General features: G+C 39.5%; 1 protein-coding gene across 1 annotated transcript; it reads right to left on the reverse strand.

The window, feature by feature from the left end:
• Positions 1 to 7917: 7917 nt before the first annotated feature.
• LOC124124912 lies at positions 7918 to 8700 on the reverse strand. Its single transcript, XM_046488201.1, has one exon. The coding sequence runs from the start codon at positions 8698 to 8700 to the stop codon at positions 7918 to 7920; it is 783 nt and encodes a 260-aa protein (XP_046344157.1).
• Between the last annotated feature and the right edge of the window lie 6508 nt (positions 8701 to 15208).

Consider the following 15208-nt stretch of genomic DNA (forward strand, 5'->3'; position numbering starts at 1 on the left):
CGATTTTGATGATTTTGACCACCCCGGAATGGTGAAAATTTACAATTCTGGCATGAATTTGCACATTTGTCAAAATTCGAAAATTTAGGCTCAAAAGAGACTTTTGAACATCTGTGGACACTGCGCAAATGATTGGTGGACTAAAAATTTTCGTGTAATTTTTCTGATTTTGACCACCCCGGGGTGGTGAAAATTTTCAATTCTGTCATAAATTTGAACACTTCCTAAAATTCAAAGTTTAGGCTCAAAAAAGACTTTTGAACATCTATGGACATTCCGCAAATGATATGTGGACTAAAAAAAATTCGTGTAATTTTGATGATTTTGACCACCCCGAGGTGGTGAAAATTTACAATTCTGGCAAGAATTTGCATATTTGTCAAAATTCCAAAATTTAGGCTCAAAATAGACTTTTGAACATCTCTGAACACTGTGCAAATGATATGTGGACTAAAAAATATTCATGTAATTTTGATGATTTTGACCACCCAGGGGTGGTGAAAATTTACAATTCTGGCAAAAATTTGCATATTTGTCAAAATTCCAAAATTTAGGCTCAAAATAGACTTTTGAACATCTGTGGACACTGCGCAAATGATATGGGGACTAAAATTTTTTTTTCCATTTTGATGATTTTGACCACCCCGGGGTTGTGAAAATTAACAATTCTGTCAAGAATTTGCACATTTGTCAAAATTCCAAATTTTAGGCTCAAAAAAGACTTTTGAACATCTATGGACACTGCGCAAATGATATGGGGACTAAATTTTTTTATCTAATTTTGAAGATTTTGACCACCCCGGGGTGGTGAAAATTTACAATTCTGGCATGAATTTGCACACTTCCTAAAATTCAAAATTTTAGGCTCAAAAAAGACTTTTCAACATCTACGGACACTGTGCAAATGATATGTGGACTAAAAAAAATTCCTGTACTTTTGATGATTTTCATCACCCAGGGTTGGTGAAAATTTACAATTCTGGCAAGAATTTGCATATTTGTCAAAATTCCAAAATTTAGAATCAAAATAGACTTTTGAAAATCTGAAGACACTGCGCAAATGATATGGGGGAGTAAAAATTTTGTTTCGATTTTTCTCATTTTGACCACCCCGGGGTGGTGAAAATTTACAATTCTGGCAAGAATTTGCACACTTCCTGAAATTTCAAATTTTAGGCTGAAAAAAGACTTTTGAACATCTATGGACATTGCGCAAATGATATGTGGAGTAAAAAAAATTCGTGTAATTTTGATGATTTTGACCACCCCGAGGTGGTGAAAATTTACAATTCTGCCAAGAATTTGCACATTTGTCAAAATTCCAAAATTTAGGCTCAAAATAGACTTTTGAACATCTGTGGACACTGCGCAAATGATAAGGGGACTAAAAAATTCTTTGTCGATTTTGATGATTTTGACCACCCCGGAATGGTGAAAATTTACAATTCTGGCATGAATTTGCACATTTGTCAAAATTCGAAAATTTAGGCTCAAAATAGACTTTTGAACATCTGTGGACACTGCGCAAATGATTGGTGGACTAAAAATTTTCGTGTAATTTTTCTGATTTTGACCACCCCGGGGTGGTGAAAATTTTCAATTCTGTCATAAATTTGAACAGTTCCTAAAATTCAAAGTTTAGGCTCAAAAAAGACTTTTGAACATCTATGGACATTCCGCAAATGATATGTGGACTAAAAAAAATTCGTGTAATTTTGATGATTTTGACCACCCCGGGGTGGTGAAAATTTACAATTCTGGCAAGAATTTGCATATTTGTCAAAATTCCAAAATTTAGGCTCAAAATAGACTTTTGAACATCTCTGAACACTGTGCAAATGATATGTGGACTAAAAAAAATTCATGTAATTTTGATGATTTTGACCACCCAGGGGTGGTGAAAATTTACAATTCTGGCAAAAATTTGCATATTTGTCAAAATTCCAAAATTTAGGCTCAAAATAGACTTTTGAACATCTGTGGACACTGCGCAAATGATATGGGGACTAAAATTTTTTTTTCCATTTTGATGATTTTGACCACCCCGGGGTTGTGAAAATTAACAATTCTGTCAAGAATTTGCACATTTGTCAAAATTCCAAATTTTAGGCTCAAAAAAGACTTTTGAACATCTATGGACACTGCGCAAATGATATGGGGACTAAATTTTTTTATCTAATTTTGAAGATTTTGACCACCCCGGGGTGGTGAAAATTTACAATTCTGGCATGAATTTGCACACTTCCTAAAATTCAAAATTTTAGGCTCAAAAAAGACTTTTCAACATCTACGGACACTGTGCAAATGATATGTGGACTAAAAAAAATTCGTGTACTTTTGATGATTTTCATCACCCAGGGTTGGTGAAAATTTACAATTCTGGCAAGAATTTGCATATTTGTCAAAATTCCAAAATTTAGAATCAAAATAGACTTTTGAAAATCTGAAGACACTGCGCAAATGATATGGGGAGTAAAAATTTTGTTTCGATTTTTCTCATTTTGACCACCCCGGGGTGGTGAAAATTTACAATTCTGGCAAGAATTTGCACACTTCCTGAAATTTCAAATTTTAGGCTGAAAAAAGACTTTTGAACATCTTTGGACATTGCGCAAATGATATGTGGAGTAAAAAAAATTCGTGTAATTTTGATGATTTTGACCACCCCGAGGTGGTGAAAATTTACAATTCTGGCAAGAATTTGCACATTTGTCAAAATTCCAAAATTTAGGCTCAAAATAGACTTTTGAACATCTGTGGACACTGCGCAAATGATATGTGGAATAAACATTTTTTTGTCTAATTTTTATGATTTTGACCACCCCGGGGTGCTGAAAATTTACAATTCTGGCATGAATTTCCACACTTCTTAAAATTCCAAATTTTAGGCTCAAAAAAGACTTTTGAACATCTATGGACACTGCGCAAATGATATGTGGACTAAATAAATTTCGTTTAATTTTGATGAATTTGACCAACCCTGGGTGGTGAAAATTTACAATTCTGTCAAGAATTTGCATATTTGTCAAAATTCCAAAATGTAGGCTCAAAATAGACTTTTGAACATCTGTGGACACTACGGAAATGATATGGGGACTAAAAAAATTTGTTCGATTTTTCTGATTTTGACCACCCCGGGGTGGTGAAAATTTACAATTCTGGCATGAATTTGCACATTTGTCAAAATTCCAAAATTGAGGCTCAATATAGACTTTTGAACATCTATGGACACTGTGCAAATGATATGGGGACTAAATATTTTTTGTCTAATTTTTCTGATTTTAACCACCCAGGGGTGTTGAAAATTTACAATTCTGGCAAGAATTTGCACATTTGTCAAAATTCCAAAATTTAGGCTCAAAATAGACTTTTGAACATCTATGGACACTGCGCAAATGATATGGGGACTAAATTTTTTTTGTCTAATTTTGATGATTTTGACCACACGGGGGTGGTGAAAATTTACAATTCTGGCATGAATTTGCACACTTCCTAAAATTCCAAATTTGAGGCTCAAAAAAGACTTTTGAACATCTTTGGACACTGCGCAAATGACATGGGGACTAAAAAATATTTTTCGATTTTGATGAATTTGACCACGCCGGGGTGGTGAAAATTTACAATTCTGGCAAGAATTTGCATATTTTTCAAAATTCCAAATTTTAGGCTGAAAAAAGACTTTTGAACGTCTATGGACACTGCGCAAATGATATGTGGACTAAAAAAATTTCGTATAGTTTTCATGAATTTGACCACCCCGAGGTGGTGAAAATTTACAATTCTGGCAAGAATTTGCATATTTGTCAAAATTCCAAAATTTAGGCTCAAAATAGACTTTTGAACATCTGTGGACACAATGCAAATGATATGTGGACTAAAAAAATTTTCGTGTAATTTTGATGATTTTGACCACCCCGGGGTGGTGAAATTTTACAATTCTGGCATGAATTTGCACATTTCTTAAAATTCCAAATTTAAGGCTCAAAAAGACTTTTGAACATCTATGGACACTGCGCAAATGATATGGGGACTAAACATTTTTTATCTAATTTTGAAGATTTTGACCACCCCGGGGTGGTGAAAATTTACAATTCTGGCATGAATTTGCACACTTCTTAAAATTCCAAATTTGAGGCTCAAAAAAGACTTTTAAACATCTATGGACATTGCGTAAATGACATGGGGACTAAAAACTTTTTTTCGATTTTTCTGATTTTGACCACCCCGGGGTGGTGAAAATTTACAATTCTGGCATGAATTTGCACATTTGTCAAAATTCCAAAATTTAGGCTCAATATAGACTTTTGAACATCTATGGACACTGCGCAAATGATATGGGGACTAAAAAACTTTCGTCTAATTTTGACGAATTTGACCACCCCAGGGTGGTGAAAATTTACAATTTTGGCAAGAATTTGCATATTTGTCAAAATTCCAAAAGTTAGGCTCAAAATAGACTTTTGAACATCTGTGGACACTACGCAAATGATATGGGGACTAAAAAAATTTTTCGATTTTTCTGATTTTGACCACCCCGGGGTGGTGAAAATTTACAATTCTGGCATGAATTTGCACATTTGTCAAAATTCCAAAATTTAGGCTCAATATAGACTTTTGAACATCTATGGACACTGCGCAGATGATATGGGGATTAAATTTTTTTTGTCTAATTTTTCTGATTTTGACCACCCCAGGGTGGTGAAAATTTACAATTGTGGCAAGAAATTGCACATTTGTCAAAATTCCAAAATTTAGGCTCAAAATAGACTTTTGAACATCTATGGACACTGCGCAAATGATATGGGGACTAAATTGTTTTTGTCTAATTTTGAAGATTTTGACCACACCAGGGTGGTGAAAATTTACAATTCTGGCATGAATTTGCACACTTCCTAAAATTCCAAATTTGAGGCTCAAAAAAGACTTTTGAACATCTATGGACACTGCGCAAATGACATGGGGACTCAAATATATTTTTCGATTTTGATGAATTTGACCACCCCGGGGTGGTGAAAATTTACAATTATGGCATGAATTTGCATATTTTTCAAAATTCCAAATTTTAGGCTGAAAAAAGACTTTTGAACGTCTATGGACACTGCGCAAATGATATGTGGACTAAAAAAATTTCGTATAATTTTCATGAATTTGACCACCCCGGGGTGGTGAAAATTTACAATTCTGGCAAGAATTTGCATATTTGTCAAAATTCCAAAGTTTAGGCTCAAAATAGACTTTTGAACATCTGTGGACACAATGCAAATGATATGTGGACTAAAAAAATTTTCGTGTAATTTTGATGATTTTGACCACCCCGGGGTGGTGAAATTTTACAATTCTGGCATGAATTTGCACATTTCTTAAAATTCCAAATTTAAGGCTCAAAAAGACTTTTGAACATCTATGGACACTGCGCAAATGATATGGGGACTAAACATTTTTTGTCTAATTTTGAAGATTTTGACCACCCCGGGGTGGTGAAAATTTACAATTCTGGCATGAATTTGCACACTTCTTAAAATTCCAAATTTAAGGCTCAAAAAAGACTTTTAAACATCTATGGACATTGCGTAAATGACATGGGGACTAAAAACTTTTTTTCGATTTTTCTGATTTTGACCACCCCGGGGTGGTGAAAATTTACAATTCTGGCATGAATTTGCACATTTGTCAAAATTCCAAAATTTAGGCTCAATATAGACTTTTGAACATCTATGGACACTGCGCAAATGATATGGGGACTAAAAAAATTTCGTCTAATTTTGACGAATTTGACCACCCCAGGGTGGTGAAAATTTACAATTTTGGCAAGAATTTGCATATTTGTCAAAATTCCAAAAGTTAGGCTCAAAATAGACTTTTGAACATCTGTGGACACTACGCAAATGATATGGGGACTAAAAATTTTTTTCGATTTTTCTGATTTTGACCACCCCGGAGTGGTGAAAATTTACAATTCTGGCATGAATTTGCACATTTGTCAAAATTCCAAAATTTAGGCTCAATATAGACTTTTGAACATCTATGGACACTGCGCAGATGATATGGGGATTAAAATTTTTTTGTCTAATTTTTCTGATTTTGACCACCCCAGGGTGGTGAAAATTTACAATTGTGGCAAGAAATTGCACATTTGTCAAAATTCCAAAATTTAGGCTCAAAATAGACTTTTGAACATCTATGGGCACTGCGCAAATGATATGGGGACTAAATTGTTTTTGTCTAATTTTGAAGATTTTGACCACCCAGGGGTGGTGAAAATTTACAATTCTTGCATGAATTTGCACACTTCTTAAAATTCCAAATTTTAGGCTCAAAAAAGACTTTGAACATCTATGAACACTGCGCAAATGATATGTGGAATAAACATTTTTTCGTCTAATTTTGAAGATTTTGACCAAGTAGAAGATATATGGAGAGCAGCGCTGGAAATTTATTCAACAGGCCCGTGAAAACAACACTCCTTTAGCTCAATGTTTACCACTCCTGGCGGCCATTATGCGACGGCCATCTTACACACAACAGTTTTTAGTCTCAATATCATTTTGAGCCTAAAATTTGGAATTTTAAGAAGTGTGGAAATTCATGCCAGAATTGTAAATTAATACCTGGTGAAAATTTACAATTCTGGCATGAATTTCCACACTTCTTAAAATTCCAAATTTTAGGCTCAAAATGATATTGAGACTAAAAACTGTTGTGTGTAAGATGGCCGTCGCATAATGGCCGCCAGGAGTGGTAAACATTGAGCTAAAGGAGTGTTGTTTTCACGGGCCTGTTGAATAAATTTCCAGCGCTGCTCTCCATATATCTTCTACTTGATCCTGGATACAACATTTTGGCATTTACATTATAATATTTTTCAACGTACATTAATGGTTTACTAGTCATAGATTTTAGAGTATTTGTCAATTGTGGTGAACGTACAAGCAATAATTGTAATTTGTGGTGACATCTGAATTTAAACGTCTCATTTAAAACAATAAGTAAGTACGATAGTAAATAATAATATTCAAATCGCATTAAACTACAATGAGACATCATCTGAATATGACTATATATGCAAATGTTACGAAACTGTACCTTTCTTCACGAATTATTAAAAAATAGGCATAAAGTTCACGGAGACGAAGGCTATAGATACAATACCATATTTTATTTTTTAGATGATAAAGTACATCATTTGATAATGAATTCAGTTATTGATATCTAAAAACCGATTTTCGATATTAATAAACATTTCATGATAAAAAACAATCAAATGTGTGATATAAATTCATTCTTTAGTATCCATAAATGAATTATTGATATCATATAACGAATAAATAGTAAAAAGGCGCCCTGTATATTGTTCTTTGTGGACTGTATTAAGTAACGCATTTGCATCACGGTTATAATGTTAATTGCTAGTCTTTTTTCTGCACCATCATTTCTTTCATCTTATGAAAAAATGTTTAAAAAATGGCAACTTATAATGAACTTATATATACCACTGGTATAAATAAATAGTACACACACTAATTTAATGTCACAACTGGCCTCACTCTGTCACATACAGCACTAAAACTACTATATTTCAAGTCTCTTAACCAAGTTTGAGATGATGACCAACAGCATCAAGGAACTCGATTGGGGTTTTCTGTCCTTGAGTCAACATGTCCTTAAGACGTCTCAGGCCATTTTCAGTCTCTCTGTATACTCGCTTCCTGCTGGGTGGGGCGGCACCAAAGTCTAACTGTTTTTGTCCTGTCTGCACACTCAATCTTCTTAATCACTTCTACAAATCGGTAGATATTCGGGTGGCGGTGGGGTAAGGTTCTGTTAAGGCCATGGTGAAATCCCTCAAGATTGTTGTTGGTGCGAGGGCCGGCTGTCTGGTGGTGATTCAAGAGAGGTATTGGAAACCGAGCATCATCGTCAATTGATGACCATATAGTCATTGAAGTCTTCAGTTCTCGGAACTGGTGGAGTTGCCTGCTTAGCATCCAACCAGGTGTCCTGGACATCACGCAAGGGCAGGAGGGCAAATCCAGCAGCTCTTCTGATCCAGGATCTTCCTTGTACTGTACTGCTAATCCAAGATCCTGTGTCTTCCGCCAGATCGCCTGACAATAATGAAAAAAAACAACCTTTGACGTCGGCATTCGGGAACTCTGTGTTGACGGCACGAATGGCAGCCTTCTCAAAATCCGTCTGGACAGTGGCAGGAGCGAGGGGACGGTTGAATCTCTGTTGGACTTCTGTTTTGAGTCGGCTGAACAGTCTGGTGTAAGTTGTGGTCTGTCTGTCAGGCAGGAGGGCGAAGACAAGTGGGCACATACAGGAACGACTTCTTGCATGTATGATGTATACCTGGTTCCACAGATCTGGGCAAGATGTAAATGTTCCGTCCATGTATACAGTGTCTGCAGACTGCAAAGCTTGGAGTTGGCCATGGGTAGAAAATACAACAATCTTGTTGGCATCGCAATCAGTGAAAAGCAGGAATGGGCGGCTGTCTGTTGTTTCAGTCCAGTTTCCTTCAAATTGGACTTCAGCTCTTGTCTGTGGGAGTGCTGGGTTTTTCTTCCGCCTGTGCCGGTACAAGGCACTGCTCATGGATGGGAACGATGGCAGCAGCTGTGGCTGGTCTTCTGTAGCTACCTCACCGTTGTACAGGGTACGCATCGACATAGTTTCTTCTCTGGCCCTCTTCCTCATGGTACTGATGAATCTTACTCTACTGCTGAGCCATTTCTGATGACGTCACCTACAGTGGTGCATCTGCCCTTACAAGTGGAGTCTACACACTTCCAGTGAATGCATGTCTGTCTGACAACATTCTTGTTATAACGATAGTCATCTAGGAATACCTGCACAGTACCCTTCTGTGACATGACATACTCCACTTTCCTGATACCAGCCATAGTGATAAAATGTCACCTGACTGATTTATAGGTTTTACGTCCGCTTCGCATTTATTGCATTTCGCGGACGGGATAGGTGGGGAAGTAAAGATAAATAGATTAAATATGAAAATCACCATACCCAAAAAACTATAACTAGCCGGGGAGTAACCTAAATGATCCTAATTACTGTACTTCGAGAGTATTATTATTATGGGTGTTATTCTTGGGAGGAGACGTTAAGGGCCTTTACTATATTTTACAGGGGGACAGTGAGGTAAGGGTATAGCATATTGGGAAATTGAAGATATGCAGTTGGCCTGCATTATTTAAATATGGGAAATAGTTAAATAAAGAAAAAAACAAGGGTAAATGTTACAGCTGTATAAGCCAGTTGTCCCGGAGGGGTTGTGACGTAGTTTGGTGGCGTGCGGTGTGGGCTTGTTGTTGGCGCCGGCTGGCTTAACGACTCTATTAGTGTAGTGTTAGTGTTAGTGTATGGTTAACCATGCCCCTGAGGATAGCCAGAAGGTCCGGTTTATGAGCACCCTGAGGAAGAGAGCGAGAGAAGAGTAAACCCCGATGCACACCCTCTACAACGACGAACTCTCCAACTTGAACAACGGCGAGACAGGAATGATGACACCCTTCCCCACCATGAGAAGCGCGTTGTACCGGCACAGACAGAAGACGATTCCTGTTTTGCCACAGACAAGATCGGAGGTGGATCTCCAGGATTCCTGGACGCAGACATCAGATGGACGACCCTTCCTCCTGTTTGCTGACGGTGATGGAATCAAGTGTACATCATCCATGCAAGACTCGGAGCCACGACCTATCCCCTCATCTTCGCCTTACTCCCCGACCGTCAGACTGACACCTACTCAAGACTCTTCAGGCTACTCAAGGATGAAGTTCAACAGAGACTAAACAGACCCCTTGTCCCGTCATGCATCCAGACAGACTTTGAGATGGCTGCTATTCGTGCTGTCCAAGTCGTGTTTCCTACTGCCGATGTGAAGGGATGTTTCTTCCATTACTGCCGGGCGATATGGAGGAAGGTCCAGGATCTGGGACTAGCTGTCGCGTATCGAGAAGATCCTGAAGTCTGCAAGTGGATAAGAAGAGCAGCTGGCCTACCCCTACTCCCCAAGAACAAGATCCAGGACTCGTGGGTTGACGCAATGGACAACACACCAGATGTACCAAGAGCTGTCGCCTTCAACGACTACATCGTCACTACCTGGGTCGACCACGGAGCACGATTCCCCCTACCACTGTGGAACCATCACGGTACAACAGGTCCCAGGACGAACAACAACCTGGAAGGCTTTCATAACCGACTCAACCTCACCGACATCCCAACATCTAACGATTTGTGGAGGTAGTCAGGAAGGTGGAACAGGCAGAACGAGCTAAGATTTTACAGCTCGACTTTGGAGCAGCTCCAAGAGGCAGGAAGAGAGTGTACAGAGAGATGGAGAACCGTCTCTGCCGCCTGAAGGACGAGTTGAATAGAGAGGTGAAATCCCCAATGTAGTTTCTAGATGCGGTTGGCCATTTCCTCAGGCTGGGATAAAGAGTGAATTATGAACATTTTGTTATAATGTATTATGAATTTTGAAAAATGAACATTTTATAATAATGTATTATGAAATTTGAAAAATGAACATTTTATTATAATGTATTATGAAATTTGAATAATATCGTAATCGTAATTAAATATTTATCTCAATCTATTCGTGTTTCTTGGGTTGTTCCATTGTATGAAATAGGTAACAGACTAGGGATTAGCAGTGCCATGGACCGTGAACTTTGTTGTCTAAAAGCTGTAGGGGAAATGGGAAGTAGGGGTTTTGGGAGGTTACCACTGGAGTTATAGGCACGGACGTCGGAGAGGGCGACTCGTGTTGGAAATTTCGATCCCGATCCGAAAGTTGGGGTGTTTGTTTACTAGGGCATAGTTATGTTGTATAGATTTGTTTGGGAGGTTCTAAATTCGGTCCATAAGGTCGGCTTTGATGATGAATTGCGTTATTGCATTGAAGATGTAGATAGGGTTGGAAGGGTTGAAAAGTAGTGTGAGGTTTTGTTTATAGTTAGGAGGGATAGCGTGATAAAGTTCGGAGTGAAGGGTGTTATAGAAAGGACAGCTGTTAAAAATATGATATAAGTCTTCTGGTTGATTACAATATGTACATTTCCCGTCCGGGTGTCTGCCTTGTTTGTGTAGATTGTGGTTCAGGTTGGTATTTCCGCTGATGATTCTTGATATAATATTGTCCAAATGGTTAGAGCTGTTATAAATTTGTTCTTGATCTCCGCTTTGGAGGTATGGAAATAGATTTCTAATGAGGGCTGTTGGGTGGCTATATTGGCTGCGATGTGTGCTGTGTTATTGCCTGGTATATGCGTGTGTCCCGGGGCCCAGAGTAGACTGATTTGTTTGTTGTTGTTGTTGTTAAGATGGACGCAGACATCAGATGGACGACCCTTCCTCCTGTTTGCTGACGGTGATGGAATCAAGTGTACATCATCCATGCAAGACTCGGAGCCACGACCTATCCCCTCATCTTCGCCTTACTCCCCGACCGTCAGACTGACACCTACTCAAGACTCTTCAGGCTACTCAAGGATGAAGTTCAACAGAGACTAAACAGACCCCTTGTCCCGTCATGCATCCAGACAGACTTTGAGATGGCTGCTATTCGTGCTGTCCAAGTCGTGTTTCCTACTGCCGATGTGAAGGGATGTTTCTTCCATTACTGCCGGGCGATATGGAGGAAGGTCCAGGATCTGGGACTAGCTGTCGCGTATCGAGAAGATCCTGAAGTCTGCAAGTGGATAAGAAGAGCAGCTGGCCTACCCCTACTCCCCAAGAACAAGATCCAGGACTCGTGGGTTGACGCAATGGACAACACACCAGATGTACCAAGAGCTGTCGCCTTCAACGACTACATCGTCACTACCTGGGTCGACCACGGAGCACGATTCCCCCTACCACTGTGGAACCATCACGGTACAACAGGTCCCAGGACGAACAACAACCTGGAAGGCTTTCATAACCGACTCAACCTCACCGACATCCCAACATCTAACGATTTGTGGAGGTAGTCAGGAAGGTGGAACAGGCAGAACGAGCTAAGATTTTACAGCTCGACTTTGGAGCAGCTCCAAGAGGCAGGAAGAGAGTGTACAGAGAGATGGAGAACCGTCTCTGCCGCCTGAAGGACGAGTTGAATAGAGAGGTGAAATCCCCAATGTAGTTTCTAGATGCGGTTGGCCATTTCCTCAGGCTGGGATAAAGAGTGAATTATGAACATTTTGTTATAATGTATTATGAATTTTGAAAAATGAACATTTTATAATAATGTATTATGAAATTTGAAAAATGAACATTTTATTATAATGTATTATGAAATTTGAATAATATCGTAATCGTAATTAAATATTTATCTCAATCTATTCGTGTTTCTTGGGTTGTTCCATTGTATGAAATAGGTAACAGACTAGGGATTAGCAGTGCCATGGACCGTGAACTTTGTTGTCTAAAAGCTGTAGGGGAAATGGGAAGTAGGGGTTTTGGGAGGTTACCACTGGAGTTATAGGCACGGACGTCGGAGAGGGCGACTCGTGTTGGAAATTTCGATCCCGATCCGAAAGTTGGGGTGTTTGTTTACTAGGGCATAGTTATGTTGTATAGATTTGTTTGGGAGGTTCTAAATTCGGTCCATAAGGTCGGCTTTGATGATGAATTGCGTTATTGCATTGAAGATGTAGATAGGGTTGGAAGGGTTGAAAAGTAGTGTGAGGTTTTGTTTATAGTTAGGAGGGATAGCGTGATAAAGTTCGGAGTGAAGGGTGTTATAGAAAGGACAGCTGTTAAAAATATGATATAAGTCTTCTGGTTGATTACAATATGTACATTTCCCGTCCGGGTGTCTGCCTTGTTTGTGTAGATTGTGGTTCAGGTTGGTATTTCCGCTGATGATTCTTGATATAATATTGTCCAAATGGTTAGAGCTGTTATAAATTTGTTCTTGATCTCCGCTTTGGAGGTATGGAAATAGATTTCTAATGAGGGCTGTTGGGTGGCTATATTGGCTGCGATGTGTGCTGTGTTATTGCCTGGTATATGCGTGTGTCCCGGGGCCCAGAGTAGACTGATTTGTTTGTTGTTGTTGTTGTTAAGATGGACGCAGACATCAGATGGACGACCCTTCCTCCTGTTTGCTGACGGTGATGGAATCAAGTGTACATCATCCATGCAAGACTCGGAGCCACGACCTATCCCCTCATCTTCGCCTTACTCCCCGACCGTCAGACTGACACCTACTCAAGACTCTTCAGGCTACTCAAGGATGAAGTTCAACAGAGACTAAACAGACCCCTTGTCCCGTCATGCATCCAGACAGACTTTGAGATGGCTGCTATTCGTGCTGTCCAAGTCGTGTTTCCTACTGCCGATGTGAAGGGATGTTTCTTCCATTACTGCCGGGCGATATGGAGGAAGGTCCAGGATCTGGGACTAGCTGTCGCGTATCGAGAAGATCCTGAAGTCTGCAAGTGGATAAGAAGAGCAGCTGGCCTACCCCTACTCCCCAAGAACAAGATCCAGGACTCGTGGGTTGACGCAATGGACAACACACCAGATGTACCAAGAGCTGTCGCCTTCAACGACTACATCGTCACTACCTGGGTCGACCACGGAGCACGATTCCCCCTACCACTGTGGAACCATCACGGTACAACAGGTCCCAGGACGAACAACAACCTGGAAGGCTTTCATAACCGACTCAACCTCACCGACATCCCAACATCTAACGATTTGTGGAGGTAGTCAGGAAGGTGGAACAGGCAGAACGAGCTAAGATTTTACAGCTCGACTTTGGAGCAGCTCCAAGAGGCAGGAAGAGAGTGTACAGAGAGATGGAGAACCGTCTCTGCCGCCTGAAGGACGAGTTGAATAGAGAGGTGAAATCCCCAATGTAGTTTCTAGATGCGGTTGGCCATTTCCTCAGGCTGGGATAAAGAGTGAATTATGAACATTTTGTTATAATGTATTATGAATTTTGAAAAATGAACATTTTATAATAATGTATTATGAAATTTGAAAAATGAACATTTTATTATAATGTATTATGAAATTTGAATAATATCGTAATCGTAATTAAATATTTATCTCAATCTATTCGTGTTTCTTGGGTTGTTCCATTGTATGAAATAGGTAACAGACTAGGGATTAGCAGTGCCATGGACCGTGAACTTTGTTGTCTAAAAGCTGTAGGGGAAATGGGAAGTAGGGGTTTTGGGAGGTTACCACTGGAGTTATAGGCACGGACGTCGGAGAGGGCGACTCGTGTTGGAAATTTCGATCCCGATCCGAAAGTTGGGGTGTTTGTTTACTAGGGCATAGTTATGTTGTATAGATTTGTTTGGGAGGTTCTAAATTCGGTCCATAAGGTCGGCTTTGATGATGAATTGCGTTATTGCATTGAAGATGTAGATAGGGTTGGAAGGGTTGAAAAGTAGTGTGAGGTTTTGTTTATAGTTAGGAGGGATAGCGTGATAAAGTTCGGAGTGAAGGGTGTTATAGAAAGGACAGCTGTTAAAAATATGATATAAGTCTTCTGGTTGATTACAATATGTACATTTCCCGTCCGGGTGTCTGCCTTGTTTGTGTAGATTGTGGTTCAGGTTGGTATTTCCGCTGATGATTCTTGATATAATATTGTCCAAATGGTTAGAGCTGTTATAATTTGTTCTTGATCTCCGCTTTGGAGGTATGGAAATAGATTTCTAATGAGGGCTGTTGGGTGGCTATATTGGCTGCGATGTGTGCTGTGTTATTGCCTGGTATATGCGTGTGTCCCGGGGCCCAGAGCAGACTGATTTGTTTGTTGTTGTTGTTGTTAAGATGGTTGATGAGAGTAATAATGCTGTTGATGTTAGTGAGTCTTGATAGTGAGTCTGATATTATTAGAAATTTTTGTTTTGATAGCGTGTATTGCTGTAAGGAAATGGCTAATAGTTCCCCTGTGTTATTGTTAGTGAAGTTTTTATAGTGAAAGTTTGTGGTGACGGGGGGGGGGGGGGGGGGGTGTTGTTGGTCTATGTGTATTCCTAGGCCTGTTTTTCCATTGGTTTGGGATGCGTCGGTGTAAATGTAAGTGTGTGTCGGCCAGTTATTGTGGAGGTGTCTAAGGGTTGCTTCGGCCTTTTTTTGCAGCTGGGGTGCCGGGGCTTTGTATGAAAAGTTCGTGGAGCGTTGTGTCCACTGGGGGGGATGGGAGGTCGGCTATGTATTGTAGAGAGGGGTGTGT

The sequence above is a fragment of the Haliotis rufescens genome, unplaced genomic scaffold, assembly GCF_023055435.1.
Source record: "Haliotis rufescens isolate VD_foot unplaced genomic scaffold, xgHalRufe1.0.p SCAF_18, whole genome shotgun sequence".
NCBI classification, from domain to species: Eukaryota; Metazoa; Mollusca; class Gastropoda; order Lepetellida; family Haliotidae; genus Haliotis; species Haliotis rufescens.